Below are 21,781 nucleotides of genomic sequence, written 5' to 3'. Positions count from 1 at the left end.
AAGGTGGGGGAGAGCCAATCTTAGCTGCAGCAATGATGTGATTCCAGGCCTGTTTTGTAAGGCAGTCAGAGGTGGTAATTAGCCAGTGATGAGTTGACTGGTTGTGTGTCCAGTGCACGGCACTGCTGGGTGGGGCTGTGGGAGGTAGATAAGGCCGGCAGTGGGCTTATCTCTGAGAAGGACAGGCACCAGGCCTGCCAGGCAAATCCACCCACAGACCAGCCGCATTTTATTAACAACATCATTAATGCCAGACAGGTTATGTGCGATGGCTCGGAAGAGAAACAGGAAAAAGTAAAAAAACAAATAAAGTCTCAATTCCTGCTTGGCCGGCCAGTCTAAAGTACATAGGCACTGGTTGACGTGTTTTGAAAGCAAGGAGCTTGTGGAGATGTTTACCAGGTAGGCAGCCAACGGAAGGGCACGGAGAGCGAGCTTGGATCTTACCTCTGGGTTTTGCTCACTCTCCTCTGGGTCCCCAGAATTCAAATGATTTTCTTTTTTCTCTTTCAAACGTGGGACTGCTCACTAGAATAATGATGAACCAGATACAGAGAAATGTAACTAGGCACAAAGATAAGGCAAAAATGTATTTTAAAAACTTTATGGACCTTCTGGACTGTGTTTGCTTTGTGAAATGTAGATTTGATTTCCTCCCTCCCTTTACTCTCCATCTACTCAGGTGTGAAAGGTTTTGGTACTTATTTCTGCCTTTAAATATATTAATTGCAAAATGCAGTGTTCGTGGTAAACACTACTGCTAATAATAAGAAACTTTAGAATTTAAGATGACATTTTTAAACTTTTTTTGGAGTAAGTCCCAGTTCCTAGTTCCTTTGATCAGATAGCATCTCAACAGGTGTATGGTGTGTTACGTAGCAAATTAGTGTTTTATTTGCTCTGGTTAGATTTTATAAACAATCATGTGAAGTGTGTAACACGAATAAACACTTGGTCTTTAATTAAAACTCAGTATTAGCATATCAAATGCCAAAGAGCTTTACTGTGGCATGTTTCTCTGTGACCCATATATCTATCTATAATTTACACCTGGCGTTAACAGGATGTAACATGGCTTTGAGACAAAAGACAAGTTCACAAATAAACATGTACCTCATACACAGACACCTAAAAGAAATGTCTACAGACTTCTGAATCATGTTAATCCTCCCTAATGAAAAGGTCATAGGATTTTGCTTATGTCTGTGTGGAAATGTACTGCACATTGATCCCCATAGGGCTTTTTCCTTAGATGGCTTTTGCCAAACTTGCCAGTAATGGGAGGAAAGGAAGGAGGGAGATGGAGGGCGGTGGAAAGAGTGACCAGTCGGACAGGTTTATGTCTCCCTGCAGACTGAGTTCTGTGGAGCAGGCCCACAGGAAGGAGTGGAGCCAGCTGTGACGGCATCCTGCTAGCCACTGTGGTTTCGGGAACTTTGGGGCTACACTATCACCGACTCAACATTTCCCCCTCTCCTATACCCCTCCCAGGGGTTGTTTTTGTTGGCCAGGGGGTAGTGTTTGGGTGGGGGCTGCTATGGGGCTCTGTGGAACAGCCACTCCTACACTTCAGGATATGGGGAGTTCAGCCACCCACAAGGACAGGGATTCTCAAATATCATGTGAAGTAACACATTTGTTCCTTAGTACTAATTGCCATTTTCGAACTGGAAGGTGGGTTCATAAATTTAGTTTTATGGGCAGGATGGGTGTCGTTTAAGGTCTCCAAGGCCACCAGCTGGACTATGCTTTGGCACAGCCAACAGTGTGTGTCAGTACAGACTGTAATGGTTTGACAGTAAAGTCATGCGGTCAGGTAGTACAGAGATGTCATCTTAATGTTAAGAGCAGTGGACAGTGGGGGGTCCAACACCACTGAAAATGTAAAGGTCATCTAATCTATTCCACCTCCAACCTGCTGATCGATCATCCTTAAGGAGACAATCGATTTGATCAGAGAGTCTCTCCTAAGAGATGGCCTCCCAATGAGTGGCAGGGATTCTGCAAAAGGCTGTAGAGTGTGCCAGCTTGGTACATGTCTCTGCAATAAACCGAGACATTAACATCTCTGATTAAATAGTAACTCACCACCTGTGGTAGCCATTCTCTAAATAATCCACTGATATAAGACAGCAAAGAACATGTACTGTTACCATTACTTCATCATGTTAGCAGACTCATTCTACAGTATATGCAATGCATGCACACTAAAATCAGATCAACAAAATCCTGCAGGACTGACTGACAGCCAAGAGAGATTGGGCGGTAGTAAACAGAGTGGTAATCTTGATATTAGGACATTATGTGCCCCTAGTCAAAGCATGATGCATCTTTCTCATCATGAACTTGGTTTGTAGAACATACCCCACAAACAAAGTCAACAGACAAAACCATCGTGTGATTGGATTTTAATCCAATTGCATTATTATTCAGGCCTCCCATTGGCCATTCATTACTCTCACATGGAGACTGTGTGGGTTGTTATCACCCAATCAGGCTCAAGACTGTATTCTGGAGAGCATGTTTTCGTTTGCATCCTTTAAACCCTCGGAGCCTTCCCTCTCTCTGGGCCCACCAACGGAATACCTAATTCCAAAGTAAACTGATTGCTCTCTCCAACAAGATTACACTGTGATGATGTTAGCCAAATGAGACCGCTATTCGGATGCAGCCAGAGCAGGCAAGGATGCTTACTGCAAGATGACTGATCAGCATGTTAAGAGAAACAAGGTTGAAAAAAAAGGAGGAGAAAACGAGGGATAGAAATCGAAAAGAGTGAGAGAGGGTTGTGTGCGTGGGGGTAAGCAGAAATGTAATTTGCTTCTCACCTCAGGCGACTGGGCTCTGAGGCCAGTAAATATGCAAACAAGCTGAGCCTGGCCATCAATATGAAGACCCTAGATGATTACTAATCTCCACCCCAGAAGTAGATTGAGGTCTGTTCAGTATCGCCATGCAACATGAGAAAAAAAAGAGGGAGGTTAAAGTCCAAACTGCATCTCCATATTGGCCTCCAACATAATGCGCAACTCAGAGTTGTGGGTATATTTGACCTTCACTTTGAGAAGTAATATACTATTTATGGCGCATACAAATCAGCATTAGAGAAGCATTAAAAATATAGGTATCTTAAACCAATTATTGTAAACATTTTTAAAAGGATTCATTAATATTACACCATATTATGAATATAATTTAGCAATGGATACCATAACCTTCTCAGAAACTTTGAACCTTGTTCTCAACTCACCCCAGTCTTTTCATCATGGAGAACTCCTTGTCTGATATTAGCTCTTAGACGTGAGACATAGTAGTTTACCAGCCCATTGTCATTCTCTATCCGTAATCCTGGATAAAAAAAACCTATGGGACATGGACCAGGCTGGAGTCATTAGGTGTGTGCGTGGCTTACCCAGACAGCCAGATAAACCAGATGCCTCGGGATGGCCAGGGGTCATCTCTCTGTGAGAACACGTTGTTGATGTCCTTGTTTCTCTCTACCTCTTCTCCGCCTGCACTCCTTCTCTCGTCCCTCTTCATCATTCCTTCTCTTTCTTTCTTTCTCTCCCTTGATTGCTCTGCACAGTCATCACAAACACAGAGGTCTGTGTTGGAGCTTAGCAGTCGAAGAACCTGTCAGCTAAAGGGAAGGAGGAAAGACAGACAGGGGAGTTGTCTGTGGCCCTAGGTTTAATGCCTGAGGGTGTACTACGTGTTGAGGATAGTTAGTGCAGAAGGACGCACCGCAGTCTGCAGGTGAATCCTCTCATTTTGGGAGACTTAATGCAGTTGAATTATCACCTCTTCAGGGGAGTGTTATGACTTTCTGTTACAGATGGAATCTTGATATAAAATGCAGCGAAGTTGTGTCTTTTATTTTTTGTTTCACAATACAGCAGGTGGGCCATGTAAGAGGAATATATATTCTAAGAATGTCTTCCCAGTCCTAAACATAATTGACTATTCCTTGTATTTTAGAGTGTGTTTTCAGCATTGAGCTTTACCCTCTGCAGTGAGTGCACAAGGCTTGAGGATGTTTACCTGGCATGGTGCCTGTTGTAGCTGCCCTCCTGTTGAGGAAAAGCAGGTCAGGCTATAGCTTTGTGTTTGTTTGTTTGTGCGTGTGAGCATTTTTTTGAGTGTGTATGAGTTTGTGTGTTTCTGTGTGTATATATGCGTGTATGTTCGTGAGGAGGAAGGGGAGATCATTAGGTTGTAAAGGGTCGGAAAGCACATTATATTCTGTGAGAAAAAAAAGAAGAAAAGATATATCTACAATGTAAGCATTTATTTTTCAGGAACAGATAGGATACGTATGGGGTTAGTGGGGTGGTGGGTAACTGGACTCTCAATACAACTGAACCATCCAACTGCTCAGCCATCAATCTTCTCTCTCTCTATCCCTCTGTTCATTTACTCATCCAGCCATTTATCCATCCTCGCCTGTGGCCAAAGGGCCATGTCTCTTTGTGGCCCTGATAATCTGGACCAATTTCCTGTGCAATTTATTTCCCAGCCAACCACCCACCTGGTCAAGCAGCATCAGGCTTCTCAAGGTAGACCCACTCATCCCAGTAAGCTCCTTCCCACCAATCACATCCTGTATTTTTTCCTCCTCAAGCCTCAGATCTTTTGTCCTTTGTGTTTTGAAGTTTCAATTCAGTACTGAACTAATACAACCATTTCTCCTTTCTTTACTGTAATCTCTGACACCATTCAGCAGCTGTTGTTTACCCCTAATGTACCAACCCTTCTCCATCTTTGTTTTCTATTATCATCTTCCATTTCTATCAGCATCTCTCTGTTGCCTGCCCTCTTTCTTTTTCTTTCTCTCTCCCTCCCTCCATTCTGTCATGGCTCCTCAGTATTCTGCTGCTGTCTTGTGTGGAGTGATTTTGCCCAGACACGTCTGGCTCTGGGTAAAGTGCGGTCCCCAGAGAGCACGCTCCGCAGCCCCCAGGTCGCCGGCACCATGAATACATTATGATCCCCATTTCCATCCTGTTGCCACGGCAGCACTTTTGGAGCCGCAGGGCGATTAAGACGTGTGCTGTCGATACCCTGATAGGAGCAGAAGTTGGATCTGGATACTGGCCTTTGATCAGATTCTATCCACTCGCCTGCTATTGGTGGCTTCAGTACAGGAAGACAAAGAGGAGGTCTTGTGGGCTTTTTATTGGTTTGACAAGCTCACCTGCTGTACATAAACATAACATGCATCCATCCTCAAGCTCTTTTTCCCACCTCTCTGCTTTATCTCTGTCTTTCCTGCCTCAAACCATTTCCCTCCCTTATTCTCACTTCCGTTGCTCCTCCCTATCGCTGCAGTTAAGCTAAGGCAGCATTATACGCAGTCTCTCTCTGCTCTCTGATATTCTGCTTTCCTCACAAAGGAAGCAACTCCCTTACCTTTTATTGTTTCCTTTTTTTCTTTGGGGGATGATGTATAAAACATGGTGCCTCAGGTAGAGGATGTTGGGTAGGAAGCCATGTCCCCCTAAATGGCCAGCCGTGTGCATGCGCCTAACACTTCACTGAGCAATCTGTCAACATGTCAGCAACACATGTTTTGTAAAAAGCCTCTGGTGGGAGCCAGGGGAAAAAAGGCACTCCTGCCAGACCAGAGAGGAAATGCTTTTTTCTCCTCTATGCAGTGGATTTTCTATTGCTGGTGCTCAGTCCCACGGGCCCCCTACCACCACCCTCCCCTCCCCCACACATACACCCGTTGTCTGCACTTCAGAAATTTGAACTGGGGACCCTCGAGGGGGTTTACTGGGAGGGTGGGGGTAGGCTGCGAGGGAGGGGCTCCTTCTTTTTCAGAGCGTATGAAATTGAAGGTATATTGTGGCAGGTCCCCAAGCGGTCTTTTCTAATACCTGAGTTTCTGGCGAAGCTGGAAATTACCAGCGGCTCCCCCGAGGGACGGCTTTATCCACACCAGGAAGGGGAGCAGAACTCAGTGGGGAGGTTACTTAATGCATGGCTGAAATAAAAGAATTTCTGAGAGACAGAGGCTGAAAAGCTAGCTTTTTTTCTTTTTCAACCCCCCCTTCCCTCCACTCCTGTTCCCTCTCCCTCTCTTTTTTCCTCCCCAGTAGTATAGTTTACTACTCTCTGCCTTCTCTTGAAGGGTTCTAGTTTAATAAACTTTCAGAGGATCCTGCTGGTGCAGACAGCTAGACAAATACCCTTGTGTGTTCTCTTTTGTCGAAGATACAGCTTTTTGTTATGTTCTTGCAAATTTGATTTCTCCCTCTGTCTTTCGTTTTCTCTGCCGCCCTCTGTCTCTCTCCCTTTCTGCATTTGTCTTCATCTCCCTCGTCCTCCTCTCGCTTTCTGTCTCCCTCTTCGATACACACACACACTACAGACGCACACACACAAAGTCAAACTCTGTCTCTTGTGGTTGAGTTTATTGTTTGGTCTGTCTCTTCGTTCTCCCCCTCTGTGCTCCCTTTTGTTTTCTGTATGTTTTGTTGTATTGTGCAGAGAGGCTGAGATGCAGATAGAATGCAGACAGTTTGCCCTGGGTGAAGAGTGCGCACAAGAAACCTTGGTATCTATTTAACAAAACACATTCATCTATTTACACATGACCAAATTCGTAAAACTATACTGTTAAAGCCAGGGTGTAAGGTGTTTCTCATCCAAGAGACTTAATGCATAATGTTTTGGGGCATTTCACTCACCCTTCTCTGTGGCCTTATTTTCTATTTACTATATGCAAAGATGCCCTTTTCCTTGGTAATCAGCACCTGTATCTAATGTCCATGGATCATTAATCTTGCCTCGCTCATAACCTTAAAAAAAGAAAAAACAATAAACATAAAAATCTTATTCCATGTACCAAATGCCTCTTTCTCTGTTTCTTTCTCCCTCTCTCTTCTTCCCCCTCTGCTGTTGGTAAATAATTCAACCTTTTCCCTGTAACAAGTGCTGGCCTTAATAGGGAGTAGTACCTGTAGTTGGGATAAACAAGGCAGCCGGCCTCACCAGTGAAACAGAGGGATTTGGGCTTCATGAGGGCAGAGGAATAAGTCGTTTCCTTCTGAAAGGCAGAGTAGACTGGCTGACATTAATTAAACCCTATAGGATAAAGGTTATCTGAGGCCTAGCAAAGCGGAGAACATGCATACGGGATGTTATGTCTGCCGAATCCTAATCAAGATTTCTTATTAAAGCGACATGTTTGGACTTGGGCATGTATAATATGTGTGCGTTGTTTTTGTATTCATTGGTGTAAATCAATGACAACATTTAATCCGGTAGAGGAAAGGTGCAGTATCTCTGACCTTCCACCATAAATTGCAGATGCAAATTAATAACCCAGGCAAACAGATCCCAAAAATATAAAGAGCAATGTAGCTACCACCTCTGAGATATTTTCAGCACTCAACACATTCCTAAAAATAAAGACTGAGGCAACTTTCTAGAGAGTTTCATGTTTAGAAAACACTGTATGCCCATCATACCCTGTGGTGGGAGGTGTGTCTCCTCACCAGAGATCTTCCCATGGTGCACCTGTGACTGAGTCACCTGACCTGAGCTTCAGAATGGCACTCGGGTGCCATGGCTCATGTTTTACAAATTACCCAGGAGGCCCTGCACCACCTCTGTGCCCATATTTCCTCCCTGCTGTATGCATAGTGCGTGGGATTATGTTCCCCAACTTCAACTCATACCTCAGACAATGAACAGCCGCAGAGATGACAGTCACCTCACTAACCTAAGTATGCTAAGAAAAATACAAATTAGGGAAGGGAGAAGTCACTGCTCTGACCTATGGCTTATGGCTATTGTTTGTGGTGGATGTACTGTGGTTAAAAACACACACACACAAAAAGAAAAAAAGAAAAAAACCCAGCATGGATGCTTTTACCAGGCCGGTAGGGTTTTATGTGGTATGTTCGTGTCTTCAGGTTTCCAATGGTAATCTTAGAACATCTCTTTCTCTCTCCCTGACTCGCCAACTTATTTGCATGCCAAATTTAATTAAAGGTCACCTTAGTTGTAATATTCTCTTGATATTTAAAGTAGCCAAGTACGACACAGGTTTTATTACCATCTCATTGTATGACGTTTCTTTATTAGCAGTACAGTAACACTAGCTCATCCACAGTAATGTCTTCTCCTTTCATATACAGATAAAGGCTGATGTCCTCTCCTCTACAACAGCCCAATGAAAAGTAATTAGGCGATATGAATGTTGCTGTCAGTGATAACTGATATTGGGGGACTATTACATTCACTCTCCTGAATTATGATCCTTGAAATGAGTTCATCACAGTGAGTTGCACATTCTGATAGACGTTGAGATTACCACATGTAAGAAGGAAAACTCTTTATTACTGCAGTTGAGTTACATTTACAAAATAATAATAGTAATATCTACAAAAATACCGAAAGATTTAATCATTTACAATTTTAATTATAAAACCCACCTCAAATATTTAATGTATTCACTTAATATGGTATCTGAGGATTAATTTAAATGTAAAGTCATACTCAACATCTGAGAACTTTCCTTAAGTGTACTGGTACTGAATGGATGATAATTCATACAGGGGTGCTGGTTGGTAGTCATACTGAGTTTCTCTCTTGGGAGAGACTTAAATAGCCTCCCAGGTGGTGGTGTAACTAAGTAAATGGTTACTAAGCCATGGAGCGCTGGGCCTATGTAAATACAGAGAGACATATCCACATTGAGGTGCTGGAGTGAGAGGATGGTATTCAAAGGTAAGATGAACCCTGATCAGCTCTTTCAGGGATTCTTCAACAGTGACCCTGAAAGTTTTCCACTAAGTACGTCAGCATGCAAACTTTTAGCAAAACAATCCAAAGGTTTTTTTTTTCTAGCTGATAAATAGATAAACAGGAATAAATCAATGTGAAGTGATGGATGAATAAGTAAAATGCCCTGTAGTCATTTGTCTGGTTGTATTCAGGCCTCATACTCCAGCCCTGTTCTGCAAATGAAGATGAGGGTGAAGGCACAGAAGGAACCGCTTCAGTCCATGAGGCGTGTGCATGTTTGTTTGCATGTATGAGTGTGTGTGTGTGTGTGTGTGTGTGTGTGTGTGTGTGTGTGTGTGTGTGTGTGCGTTCGTGCCTGCATGTTTGTGTGTGTGTGTGTGTGTGTCTGTGTGTGAGTGTGAGTGTGTGAGTGTGTGCGTGTTTTCATAATACTTCGGCTAGTAATATTAAGATATGATGATGAGCTGCCTGGATACCAGCAGAAAACAATAGAAGGGGAAACAAAGCAAACCCCTAAATCTGTCTGCCATTTGTGCTCACATACTGTACACACATGTCATGAGTATTCTGGCACAGTTACTGGGCCAGGGAAGTGCTGGTCTGGGGCCTGGCCCATTCTCCAGAGACCAACCCCCCTCCACCACCACCTCCTCCCTCTCCTCTCCCCTTCCCCCTTCCTGTGCAGTCTGTGGACACAGTCTGAGGCGACAAGGTTGCACAACAGCTCGCAAAACCTCCACTTTACAAACATGATCTTAAAAAAAGCACAGCCTGCCATTAGAAATCTGTTTAAGAAGAGAAAAATAATTAGGAGGACTGTGATAATTGTGTCAAGGGGGAAATAGATCAGACGATTTATGGGAAGAACCAGAAAAATCTTGCCGTGGCTTTGTTACTTTGGTGTTGGTTCATTTCGACATTGATCCACCCTTCCATCTGTCATCCTTTGCCTGTGCTCCTTCTTCAACTCTCCATTTCTTTCTCTCTTTCTGTCTCTCGTACTTGGATTCGAGAGTGGAGGAGCCTTCTGGCTTTAACAGAGAGGGGATGAAGATGTTTATTCATCTGGAGGGTATTAGAGCCATGATTAAGGAGAGGAGGGAGTAGTAAGGCTGATGCGACGTCTGAATTGCTCGCTCATTGGCCGCCTGCGGGATTCTGGCCAACACACCAAGAAAACAAGAAATGAAGAAGAATGAAAAAACTTGTAGTGAGATCCAATTCTCTCGGGAAAGGACAGAAGTTTAAATTTTAGCTCACTCACTCCCTCATTCCCAGTCTCTCTCCCTGTCCTCACAGCTAAGCTAATTATTAATGAATGCGGTTTCTGTTGAACCTTGGAGAGGTGTCAGTGCTGCAGTCACTGAGGGTTAAGAAATCTTGACATTTAAGACAGGGATGCATGAAAATACATCGTCTTGCTTGAGTTGATGCTTGTTTTTCTTCCCCTCCCGCTCTACTTTCCAAGATGCATGTTTTCATCTCCCTCCTGGGCTGTCTCCAGTTGTTTTACCACTGACAAGCTGGGATGGCGTTGAGGAGATATCAAATAGAGCCACAGTGTATTAATCAGGGGAACCAGAGGTCATGGGTCAAGAAGCAGGGCTAGCCTTTTTTTAATGAATGCTAATGCTAAGCTAATACAAGACTCAGTTGCTGGGATTGTTTGTCCATATGTATGTGATTTTCATCATGCTGCTGCAGTGAAAAAAAGAAGTGTTGATATAAGACTTTTTTATAGGCACTTGGCAGACTTAACTGTCCTGTTTAAAACAGTCCAAATGTCTGAAGCTAACTTTGAAAAGTGAAATATTTGTTTGTTGAAGTCTAGTCCAAGTTTTATGGGTCACTATGAGGTAGTTTGATTAAAAAGAAATGGGCCCTATTTTCTGAATTCAGCGAGTGTTGTGCTTGTTTTGAAGTAATGGATTGCGCCTTTTCAAACTTGCAGAGCAAACCCTATTTTAATGAAGCAACCATACAATAACTCAGCATATTTCTGTGCGCACAACAGTTTTTTCTTTTCCATGCTGATCACATAAATCAAATTTCCATGATTAACTAAGAGTGGGGAAAAATAAAAGAGCATCTAACTAAAGTTCCTCACAGTGAGGAAATATTTGTAGAATAGCAGCACAGCACAGTGCTGCAGCATCTCACACAGTGGTTGACTGGCTAGCTGACTGTCCACTGGGTCCTGCGCCTGGTCTGCCGCAGTGTTGAGGGAACAGTACACACACACATACACACCGATGCTCCCCTGCCTATTGAAGCCCAGCCCAGCCTAGTCCCGCCTGGCCCAGCACTCCCTTAGAGCCAGTGCAGTGAGGCAGGCGGTGAAGGGGCATGCTGCGGGACAGATTGTCATCCTCCTTTCTCCCCCTGGGAGGCTCACTGTGGCTGCTGGTCCAGCCAAGACCTGGGGAACAGCCTCCTTCCTGTTTGTGCCTTAGTCTACCTGAAGTGGTCAACTGTTCTTCCTCTCCACACCACCAGCCGTTCAGCTCTAGGGGAGATGACACCACAACCACCACACCACTCCCACACACAAACTGCTCCTAAACACAGCTCCAACCATCTTGCTTTGCAACACCTTTTGGTCTTTCCACTAGCAAAGCTTAATAATGGCTGCCTGGCCACCTAGAATTGAAGGATTTCACTTTCACATGCTGTTTTTGCCATGGTGATAGTATCCACCTTTACGTCATTAATATTAATTCATTTATGAAAACTCTGAATTACACTGGTATTTTGGTGCCAATGTAATTCACTTTTAATAATCCAAACACTTCAAATCAAGGGAAATTCAACTTAAACAATAGGACATCAACATTAGCCCTCAAGCCCTCCCACTGTACTCTAAATAGTAACCTATTATGAACCCTGAATCTACATTTCTTGAATAATGGTGTAATTAAATTTTCCCTTTTCTTGTCCTCTCATTAATTTCCCTTTTCTCATTTAAAAATATTTAATTTTGAAAGCGGCAAAATGAAGCACTCCTGACAATTTAATTTCTTGTTAACCCTGTCTCTGTGACTTTGCCCTGCCCTAATGAACAGTAACACTAAACTTCTCTTGCAGAATAATGCTTCAACTACTGCAGGCAATGCCACACATGATGATACAAGACTACCTTCCTGCAAATTATATAAATGGCCATTTTATATTATAAATAGTTACCGTATTTAAATCCCATACAGTGAAATATGTGTATTATAGCATCTTTAAAGATTTGTTCATCCATATCTGACATAAAAATGATGTGTTTAAAGTGTGTTTCTGACCTGAGTGGCCGCAATGTGTGTGTTATCCGGCAGTAAATCATCTTTGGCATGCTTTCAAAGTTCCAACACTGCAGTTATGGATTGTTACATGACGCTAATTTTCACAGGAAACACAATGAGGCAGATCCTGCACAGAGCACAAACATCCTTCAATTTACAGGCCTGACATTATTTTAAGAAACATTATCATTGATTATCACCATCGATTTCAGTTTCTCCGTGTTTATGGAAAGACAGTGTAGCAGGGACACGGTTGTGATAAGTAATGGAATTCCACTTTTCATTGTGTCTCACTATCATGGAAAGAAAAAGCCTAGTAAAGGATGACTGGCCGCCCTACTTTTCCTTCTCTGGTCTTCCATTTGTCTAACTTTCCTGGGATGCCACTGGGGCACTGTGATTTCTGGGACAGTGACCAAGTGCTCCTGTCTGAGCTGGGGGACGTGGGTAATGTGGACAAAGTGGTTGACAGTTTGCTGCTTCCCCATGGTTGAGAGACAGAGCCATGAGGGCTAGAATAATGGACACCCAGACCACAGAGTCAGGACAGTGCTTGATGTCCCAGCTCTTTGTGTCAGGCCCTGTGTGAAAAAATCCCCATTGACTGCTGCTGGCTTTGGGCTGTGTGCATTTTTCCTCCAAGTGTGTGCAGATATGTGTTGTGTACATGATGTTAGGCCAGAGTAACTCACTGACACGGTACCGTTAAAATCCCCGGGACGTGAATCCTTATTTCATCTACTGTTTTTTCTACCTCATCCAGTAAAAGATGGCATCCTTGATCACTGCTCCTCCAGTTGTCTCACACAACCCCTCCTTCTCATCCTGTAGCATAGTGGATTTGATTGATCTGTAGCAAGGGGGGAGAGGGACCTGACATTTCTCAGTGATGTGTAAAAAACATATTGTGTTTGCTAAGAAAAAAAGAGGAAAAGAGAGAGACAGGCTGAGTATACACACAACACACACACACATACACACACACACAGACAATGCTATAGCTGAGGTTAATGGTAAATAGAAGGTCCTTTAAATGCCTGTGGTTTGGCTTGTATGTGTGTGTGTGTGTGTGTGTGTGTGTGTGTGTGTGTGTGTGTGTGTGTGTGTGTGTGTGTGTGTGTGTGTTAATCAGTTGCGTGGTGCGAAAAGCCATGTCTAGCCACCTGGAACTTTTGTTGACAACTACTAGGAATCATCAGTGTTTCATTTTGACTGGATTTGATGTCTTAAAACAGGGATGTAGCAGGACTACTGTGAGTAAAGCCCAGCACTGGGCCTCTTCCAATAGCTCTGTGTCCTCTGAGCTCTGTGTCCTGACTCAACTGAGTGATTTGTGCATCTGACTGGAATTAGTCCCGCAAAATTGAACCCACCCACTCTGAGTCAGAGAGACTGGAGTCTTGGCAAATGTAAAAATTTTGCTAGCTATCTTTTCTATTAGATCTTAAGTGGTTGTGTCACAAACAGGGCTGTACATGATACTGTGTTGTTCAGACACATATTGCTATTTGGGCATCAGAACAGGAAAAGCGTTGAGATGACACATGCATTGTCTCATGGGGAACGCTCACTACTTTTCCCAGTAACTGTAAAAAGATCCCCTTTCTGAATATGAAGTGGGGTCATGGTGTTACATTAGACAAGTTGTCAGCTTTTTGTTTATTCAATGAATCCCCAATCCCCAATGTGCCACAAATACACTCACACAAACACATCTCTTATGACAACCACTACATACAGATCTCTAGTACAACACAGAGGAAGATAAGGTTTGGCTGCTTAAAGCATGGTCATCCTTTGCATCTCTAGAATGGCTTTTGAATAAAGTCTAGCTTGCTATAGAAGTGGCAGATGAGTGATAGTAAAAACACTTTTTCTGATAAGATAAGGTCTTGGACCTGGATAAAAGTTTGGCATCCTAAATAGAGGAGATGTACTCTGTTGCTGTTAGGCAGTGATAAGCCATCTTGAACTGCTTCCAGGACCTCAGACACAAACGTCTGAGTGCCAGTAGTGAGTTATTCCCAAACCACAGTCCCTGAAAGGTTTCAGACGGGTATATTACGAGATAAAAACAATAGAATCACAAATGTCTGTTTAATAAGCACAAGTGTAAGCTTTGGACAAAACCTGCAAACAAATAATTATGTAAACAAAACTTTACATAAGTATTTATTTATTTCACTTTGAAAATATAGGTTATACAGAACCTTGATAAAATCATTATTTTCACCCAGCACCTAGCTTTTACTTCTATGTTGTGGCGCTGATTATAAAAATACATTTCACAAACTTCAAAATGCAGACACCAAGGTGTGTTTGGGTTTGTCACTAACATATTAGTTTTGCTGAAGAACTGGGCATGTAGGCTTTTTTACAGTATTTTGGTAGGAACTCACTTATTTTGAAAACTACAATAAATTTTCCTAGCAAAACATTACACAAGAGAATTAATTGTACGTTTTTTACAATTATTTCTGACTCGTAGACATGATTTCTCTAATTCTTTCTTTATCAAACAAATTGTTCAACTAACCAAACTATCACATATTCTATTGCTGCATACTTTTGCAGTCACTACAAGGAGATTTTACTGGTTTTGTATCACTTTTTCACACATATTTTATTTATTGTTCCACTAACCAGAGAAATGTTATCAGCCGTATTATCAATCCAACAATCATATGTTCTGTCTGCAAAGAAGGCAATTGTAATAAATCTTCTCAAATTATGTGTATCCTTTAGCCTTTAAAGAAAAAATTAGGCAATGTTTTCCACCATATGTATTTATATTCCAATGGGAAGCAATGCCATCAAGAAAATTAATGACTTGCTCCCTTGAATTTATATTTATATATTTTGCTAATTCCCAAATACATTAATTGCATTTTAGAAGTGATGGCAGTGTGTAGAGAAGCAGCAAACGTACCTGTTCCCAGCATTAAGGATCTTATTTGAACAGGAGTATTTACTCTAGGAAAGGTTGCTATAAATGAGCATAGAGGAAGTGGTGCACAAAGAGTACTTCAGACTGGCTTGAGGAAACTGAGGCCTGCGTGTGAAGGGGGATTTTTTAGTACTTACATTTGCAATTTCAGTAAAAAGATAAACTGATTTGTGTGGTTTTTGCATATATCTTAATTCAACTTACACATACTGAATACTTGAACTTGACAAGCTAGGCTTTTTTGTTTAATATCTTAAATGTTTTTAATATAGTATAACTGATGGCAGAAATTATATCTTACTAGTAAATATTACTAAAGCACATTTTATGCCATCCCCTATAGGAACACTCTAAATTAGGCTGTTTTGTTCCATATAGGAGACAGTTAAAAGAGAAAGATGGAGGGGGTAGGGACAGAACTCCCAGAGAGGGACAGGCCTTAAGATGGAGGTCTTCCTCCCAGGACGTGACAGGCTGTTGGCTGGAGGATGCTCAGGAAGGCCTTGGCAGACCAACAAAGACAGCCCTTCAGCTGCAGGGTGTAGTTTTTCAGGCCCCAGCATCCCCTTTGGCAGCAGCACAGAGAGTGCTGGCGTGCACAGGCCCCCGGCCCGAGAGACAGGGAAGTAAGGCCCGTTCTTTTATTTACTCAGGCTGCTGCTGAGGCCTGGGCATTTCTTGTCTGGGTGAAGAAGGAAAAAAACAAGTCTCTCTCTTTCCTCTTCAAGTCTCCTGAGGAAGATTGCTCTTTCATCTACAGTTGTTCACACACTTGTTTCGGCCATTGCATTTGTATCTGTATTCTATGTGCACATGTATGTGTGCACATATATGTCTGTTGCTGTGAGTGGGTGTGCAGTATGCACATGCTCTCTTGTGTATTTTACTGTGTGTATGTGTGAGAGAGAGAGAGAGTGAAACTGTAGTAAGTCTCACTATGTGGGACAGTGTACCCAAACAAGTAGTTTCAACCCTAAAACATGTCGCTGTTTTTTGTTTTGTTTTTTTGTTTCTAATTTGATGGCCATCACAGTAAGAAAAGTAACTTAGCAACCATGTGTTTTTTTTACATTACATTGGTGTGAAGATACCTTTAGTAAGACAAAAGGTGCAACCCATTATTAAAATTATACTCTGATATTATTATTCAGCAGTTTCTGTAATATTTTACAAATCCTATATAGACATAACTATTTGCTCATCTAAACACATTCAATTTGTCAACTGAACTCTGCTGTTTGCAACCCCCACATGTCCCCTACAGATATAACTTTATGTATGTCTTATTGGAGTAAAGGCACTAAATAAATAATATACATCAAGTAAGCAAACAAAAAATGGAATGAGGTTGTCCTGACAGCTTAGTAATGTCTCAAGGCAAAGACATCCTCATTTAAGACAGTAGAATTTCATTTAGCCTTGTATACAGGCCCATTTATTTGTTTGTTTCATACTGTTGTCTCGAAGCCAATATGTTTGACTGTAAGGCATTGGCTGGGGTCATTCTTCTTGCACTGTCTTCTTCTCCTATACCCTGGGAGGCAGTGTGAGAGAGGGCAGATCCGCCCCCTCTGTGGAGGAGGGCATAGCACTGAGTCACCCATCCTCCCTCAAACCAGAGAGAGAGAGAAAAAACATTGAGACATGTATGAGAGATAAAGCAAGTAAATCAGGCAAGGTTTTCTTCTTGAGTGAGATGTGTGTGCAGAGTGGGCGCTTTGCCAGGGGTGGGAGGTTTCCGGGAGGGCCACGGTGTGGAGGTGGGCTCTCAATGTGCCGCTTTCAGCAGTTTGGAGGGGCAAGGGAATGGCCTCCGACCCCATCTGTTTCCTGAAGATAGGCCCTGATGGGGGTAAGTGCTCAGAGAGGGCATGATATCCTGACAAAGGGCAGATCTCCCAGCAAAAACAACAGAAAGGGAGAGAGAGAGAGAGACTTAGATTTGTCAGCTGAAGGAGAGTACAGAGGTTGGATCCTGGAAAGAGCTTGTGCTTTTCCTTAGTCCCTCTCATAAATCTTTGCAGTTTCCTCTTGTTTTTCCCATTCCAAGTTTTGGCCTTTTGACACAGTTTTTTTTTTTTCTGAAGGGGTTGGGATTACGTTGTTTTATTTAGGTAAGGAAGTTCACAGCACTTAGAATTCGGCAGCGGGAAGAAGTGGTCTGTAACCTTTTGAACTTGTGGAAAGTGGTGTCCTGTGTTTTCCATTGATATCACTGCACAGTGCAACAGTGGAAAGGAATGTCGGCAAATAAGTGATTTGTATAGGGAGACGTTAAAGTAATTGTAACACACATGGGAGCTGTACTGTCAGTTGGCTGGTGTTCCCTGGTCATTCTCTGCACCTGCTTGTCCTTGAGTGAGATAGTTAGCCACTCACTCCCCTATATGTTCACCCGTCCCCTTATTGCTTCCCCTGTATCAGCACATGGAATATTCATTCATCCAATATCAGTTGCCTCACAGCTTAGGACAGACCACACTGACAAATATACTAATAATGCATATTCCATAATCTGATATCTATTGACTGATGTTCTGAAAGGCCCATGTTTCATGAAAATCATCTATTTTGCAGTGGAAGGTTCCTAAAGGCTATGCATCGCTGTGGTCTAAATTGCACATTTAATCTTCTCACCCACCTTCTCACTCAACTGCTTTTCCCTGCTTTTTTTTCGCTTGTCTTTAAGGTCATTTCAAGGGCTCTTGTTTTTCAAAAATATTCTAGTAATTGTTCAGGAATAATAGAAATGTTCTAATTTACCTCATGCCAGGCTTACATCCTAAAGCACACCCATTGTCTTGTGTTGACTTTAAATGTCAGAGATTGTGTTTTGAGTCACAGTGGGCTAAGCCATTATATGGCCACATACAAGGTTAATTGTAGTAAAAGTATTTCCATTTATTCTCTTCTCTAATTATACTCTAAATTGCATATTTAAATGTAACTTTTAAGATAACACCTAAGGAGAGGTATTGTTTATGCTGAAGAAAAAAGGGTCTAAGTTGCAAAGAATTCATGACTACCTTATGATTATTATGACAAATAACGGCATGGTTGCCCACTTTTTCTACTCAAAAGAGTGAGACAAATTAGGTGCAAATACATTCTTAGAAAATTCTCTTACAGTCTTCATCTTTTCCCCTCTGACTTACCCATGATATCCTCTTTTCCCTCTTTCCTTCTCCCTATTTCTGTTCCCCAGACGGTGCTGATATTGAGGATGACCCATCCTGTTCTTGGCCAGCATCATCTCCCTCCAGTAAGGACCAGACTTCTCCAGGACACTGTGAGGACTATGACTTTGGCGAGGATGAAGGGGGCCCTGGTCTGCCATACCCATGCCAGTTTTGTGACAAGTCCTTCAGTCGCCTAAGCTTTCTCAAGCGCCACGAACAGAGCCACGGGGATAAACTCCCTTTCAGCTGTACCTTTTGCAGCCGTTTGTTTAAGCACAAGCGCAGCCGCGATAGACACGTTAAGCTACACACCGGTGATAAGAAGTACCACTGTGGAGAGTGTGACTCTGCCTTCTCCCGCAGTGATCACCTCAAAATCCACATGAAAACTCACGCCTCCAACAAACCCCACAAGTGCCCTGTGTGCCGCCGAGGCTTCCTTTCCTCCAGCTCTCTCCACGGCCACATGCAAGTACACGAAAGAGGCAAAGATGGTAGCAGCTCAAGCCTTTCTAGATCTGATGAATGGAAGCTGAAAGAAACCCGTAAATGCAGCCGTTGTGAGGAGGGCTTTGATGTCCCAGAAGAGCTCCAGAGGCACATTGCTGAGTGTCACCCTGAGTGCTCGCCATCAGAGGATGGAGGCCTGGGGGCCACCCTGCAGTGCATCTACTGCCATGAGCCCTTCAGTGATGAGGGAACCCTGCTGACCCACATTGACCAAGCTCATAGTCGCGACCGGAAGGGTCACACCTGTGCTATCTGCTCTGAGCACTTTTTGTCTGTTGAGGACCTCTATGCTCACATGGACATCCACCAGCTCCCAGAATCTAGTAACCATAGTAACAGCCCCTCCTTGCTGACTGTGGGCTACACCTCTGTCTCTAGTACCACTCCTGACTCCAACCTTTCTGTCGATAGCTCCACAATGGTAGAGACAGCGCCACCTGTGCCCAAGACAAGGGGAAGGAGAAAGAGAGCTGCTCAGAACACATCAGACATGGGACGTTCCTCCAAACAGCCTAAAGTTTCCTACAGTTGCATCTACTGCAACAAGCAAGTGTTTTCCAGTTTGGCTGTGCTTCAGATTCACCTGCGAACCATGCACTTGGACAAGCCAGAGCAGGCCCATACTTGCCAGTTTTGTTTGGAGGTTCTGCCCTCTTTATTAAATCTAAATGAACATCTTAAGCAGGTCCACAATGCAGAGGACCATGCTGCCCTGTTAGCCAGCTTACCTGATGCCCTTCTTCAGTGTAACTTCTGCCCTGAGGTGCTGAGTGATCTCAACGCCTTGCAGGAACACATCCGCTGTTCCCATGGCTTTCCCAGCCCTGTGGCCAAGGAGAGCAATGCCTTCTTCTGCCCCCAATGCTTCATGGGTTTCTTGACAGAGGCCACTTTGGAGGAGCATGTTCGTCAGACTCACTGTGATGGGGGAAGCCTGCGCTTTGACTCCCCTCTGGCTGTTACCCCCAAGGAGCCTATAGTAGAAGTGTACTCTTGTTCGTACTGCACCAATTCTCCAATATTCAACAGTGTTTTGAAGCTTAACAAGCACATCAAGGAGAATCACAAGAACATTCCACTGGCGCTGAACTACATTAACAATGGAAAGAAATCCTTGCGCACTCTCAGTCCCTCTTCTCCAATATCTTTGGAACAAACTGCCATGCTGAAGCAAGGTAGCTCAGCCTCACGCGCTACCAGTGAGTTCATATGTAACCAGTGTGGAGCCAAGTACACCAGCTTAGACCTTTTCCAGACTCACCTGAAAACTCATCTGGATGGCCTACAGCCTCAACTCACCTGCCCACAGTGCAACAAAGAGTTCCCAAACCAAGAGTCCCTGCTGAAGCATGTGACTGTTCATTTTACTATAACCTCCACTTATTACATCTGTGAGAGTTGTGACAAGCAGTTCACTTCAGTCGATGATCTGCAGAAGCACCTACTTGACATGCATACCTTTGTGTTCTTTCGGTGCACTCTGTGCCAAGAGGTGTTTGACTCAAAGGTGTCTACCCAACTCCACCTGGCTGTAAAACACAGCAACGAGAAGAAGGTGTACCGCTGCACCTCCTGCAACTGGGACTTCAGGCATGAGACAGATCTGCAGCTACATGTCAAACATAGCCATCTGGAAAACCAGGGCCGTGCCCATCGTTGTATTTTTTGTGGGGAGTCCTTTGGCACAGAGGTTGAGCTGCAGTGTCATATCACCACCCACAGCAAGAAATATAACTGTCGCTTCTGCAGTAAGGCCTTCCATGCCATCGTCCTGTTGGAGAAGCATTTGAGGGAGAAACACTGTGTGTTTGAGGGAAAGGCACAGAATTGTGGTGCTAATGGTTCTACTGTAAGTGGTGGTGATGGCCAGCCTAAAGAAGATGCTGAGCTACAAGGTCTCCTAACCAACAGCCATGGCACAGGGGCAGTAGGAGGATCTGTGGTGGAGTCCCACAACAGCCATGATGGAAGTGAGGAAGAGGTGGACACTGCAGACCCCATGTATGGGTGTGACATCTGTGGGGCATCTTACACCATGGAGTCACTCCTCACTAACCACCAGTTGAGAGACCACAATATACGCCCTGGTGAAAGTGCCATGATGAAAAGGAAAGCTGATATGATCAAGGGCAACCACAAGTGCAATGTCTGCTCTCGCACCTTCTTCTCTGAGGCTGGGCTGAGGGAACATATGCAGACCCACCTTGGGCCTGTCAAACACTACATGTGTCCCATCTGTGGGGAGCGCTTCCCTTCCTTGCTCACCCTGACTGAGCACAAGGTCACTCATAGCAAGAGCCTGGACACAGGCAGCTGCCGCATTTGTAAGATGCCTCTGCAGAGTGAGGAGGACTTTCTGGAACATTGCCAGATGCACCCTGACCTGAGGAATTCCCTGACAGGTTTCCGCTGTGTGGTGTGCATGCAGACAGTTACCTCCACATTGGAGCTCAAGATTCATGGTACCTTCCACATGCAAAAGACAGGCACTATGTCCTCCAACCAACCCATACACCGCAACAATATCATCTCTCACAACCAGCCGCAACACCATATCCAGAAACCTTTCAAGTGCGCTTCATGCCTGAAAGATTTTCGGTCCAAACTGGACCTGGTGAAGCTGGACATCAATGGACTGCCATATGGACTTTGTGCATCCTGTGTGACAGCTGCTGGTTCCAAAAGCTCCAGCCCAACAGTGAATGGCAGTAGGCAACAACAGCAGCATGGAGGTGTCATCAATCCAGCAACAACCACATGGATCCAGGGGGAGAGTCTCAGCCCAGGAGAGGGGAAAGGCAAAGCAGTCTCTTCATCATCTTCATCCTCTTCTACATCATCCTCATCTGCTGCAAAGACACGATGCTCCAGCTGCAATGTGAAGTTTGAGTCTGAAGCAGAGTTGCAGAACCATGTCCAGACAGTGCACCGGGAACAGACAGGGGACAGTAACAGTGGGCAGCTCAAGACCCCCCAGGTGTCCCCCATGCCCAGAGCCAGCCCCTCACAAACTGAAGAGGTATTTTTAATGTTGTATTGACTTAAGATGAAACTTTTAAAATGCTGGTTTACATATGTTTGGTATTACAAAGTTAATTTTG

At 43.7% G+C, this 21,781-nt stretch overlaps 1 protein-coding gene across 3 annotated transcripts in view; it reads left to right on the top strand.

Moving 5' to 3' along the window:
• The window catches only part of LOC128369162 (zinc finger protein 521-like), a 93,604-nt gene that overhangs the window by 20,859 nt on the left and 50,964 nt on the right, over positions 1 to 21,781 (top strand). For all 3 annotated transcript variants that reach the window (XM_053330155.1, XM_053330154.1, XM_053330153.1), the window contains one exon: positions 18,197 to 21,699. In XM_053330155.1, the coding sequence (XP_053186130.1) occupies positions 18,553 to 21,699 (3,147 nt within the window). In that variant the 5' untranslated portion in view covers positions 18,197 to 18,552. The remainder of the gene's footprint in view (positions 1 to 18,196; positions 21,700 to 21,781) is intronic.

This window comes from Scomber japonicus, chromosome 12 (genome assembly GCF_027409825.1).
Source record: "Scomber japonicus isolate fScoJap1 chromosome 12, fScoJap1.pri, whole genome shotgun sequence".
NCBI lineage: Eukaryota > Metazoa > Chordata > Actinopteri > Scombriformes > Scombridae > Scomber > Scomber japonicus.
Note: the sequence above shows the minus strand (reverse complement) of the source record. Positions and strands in the feature narration are given on the sequence as shown.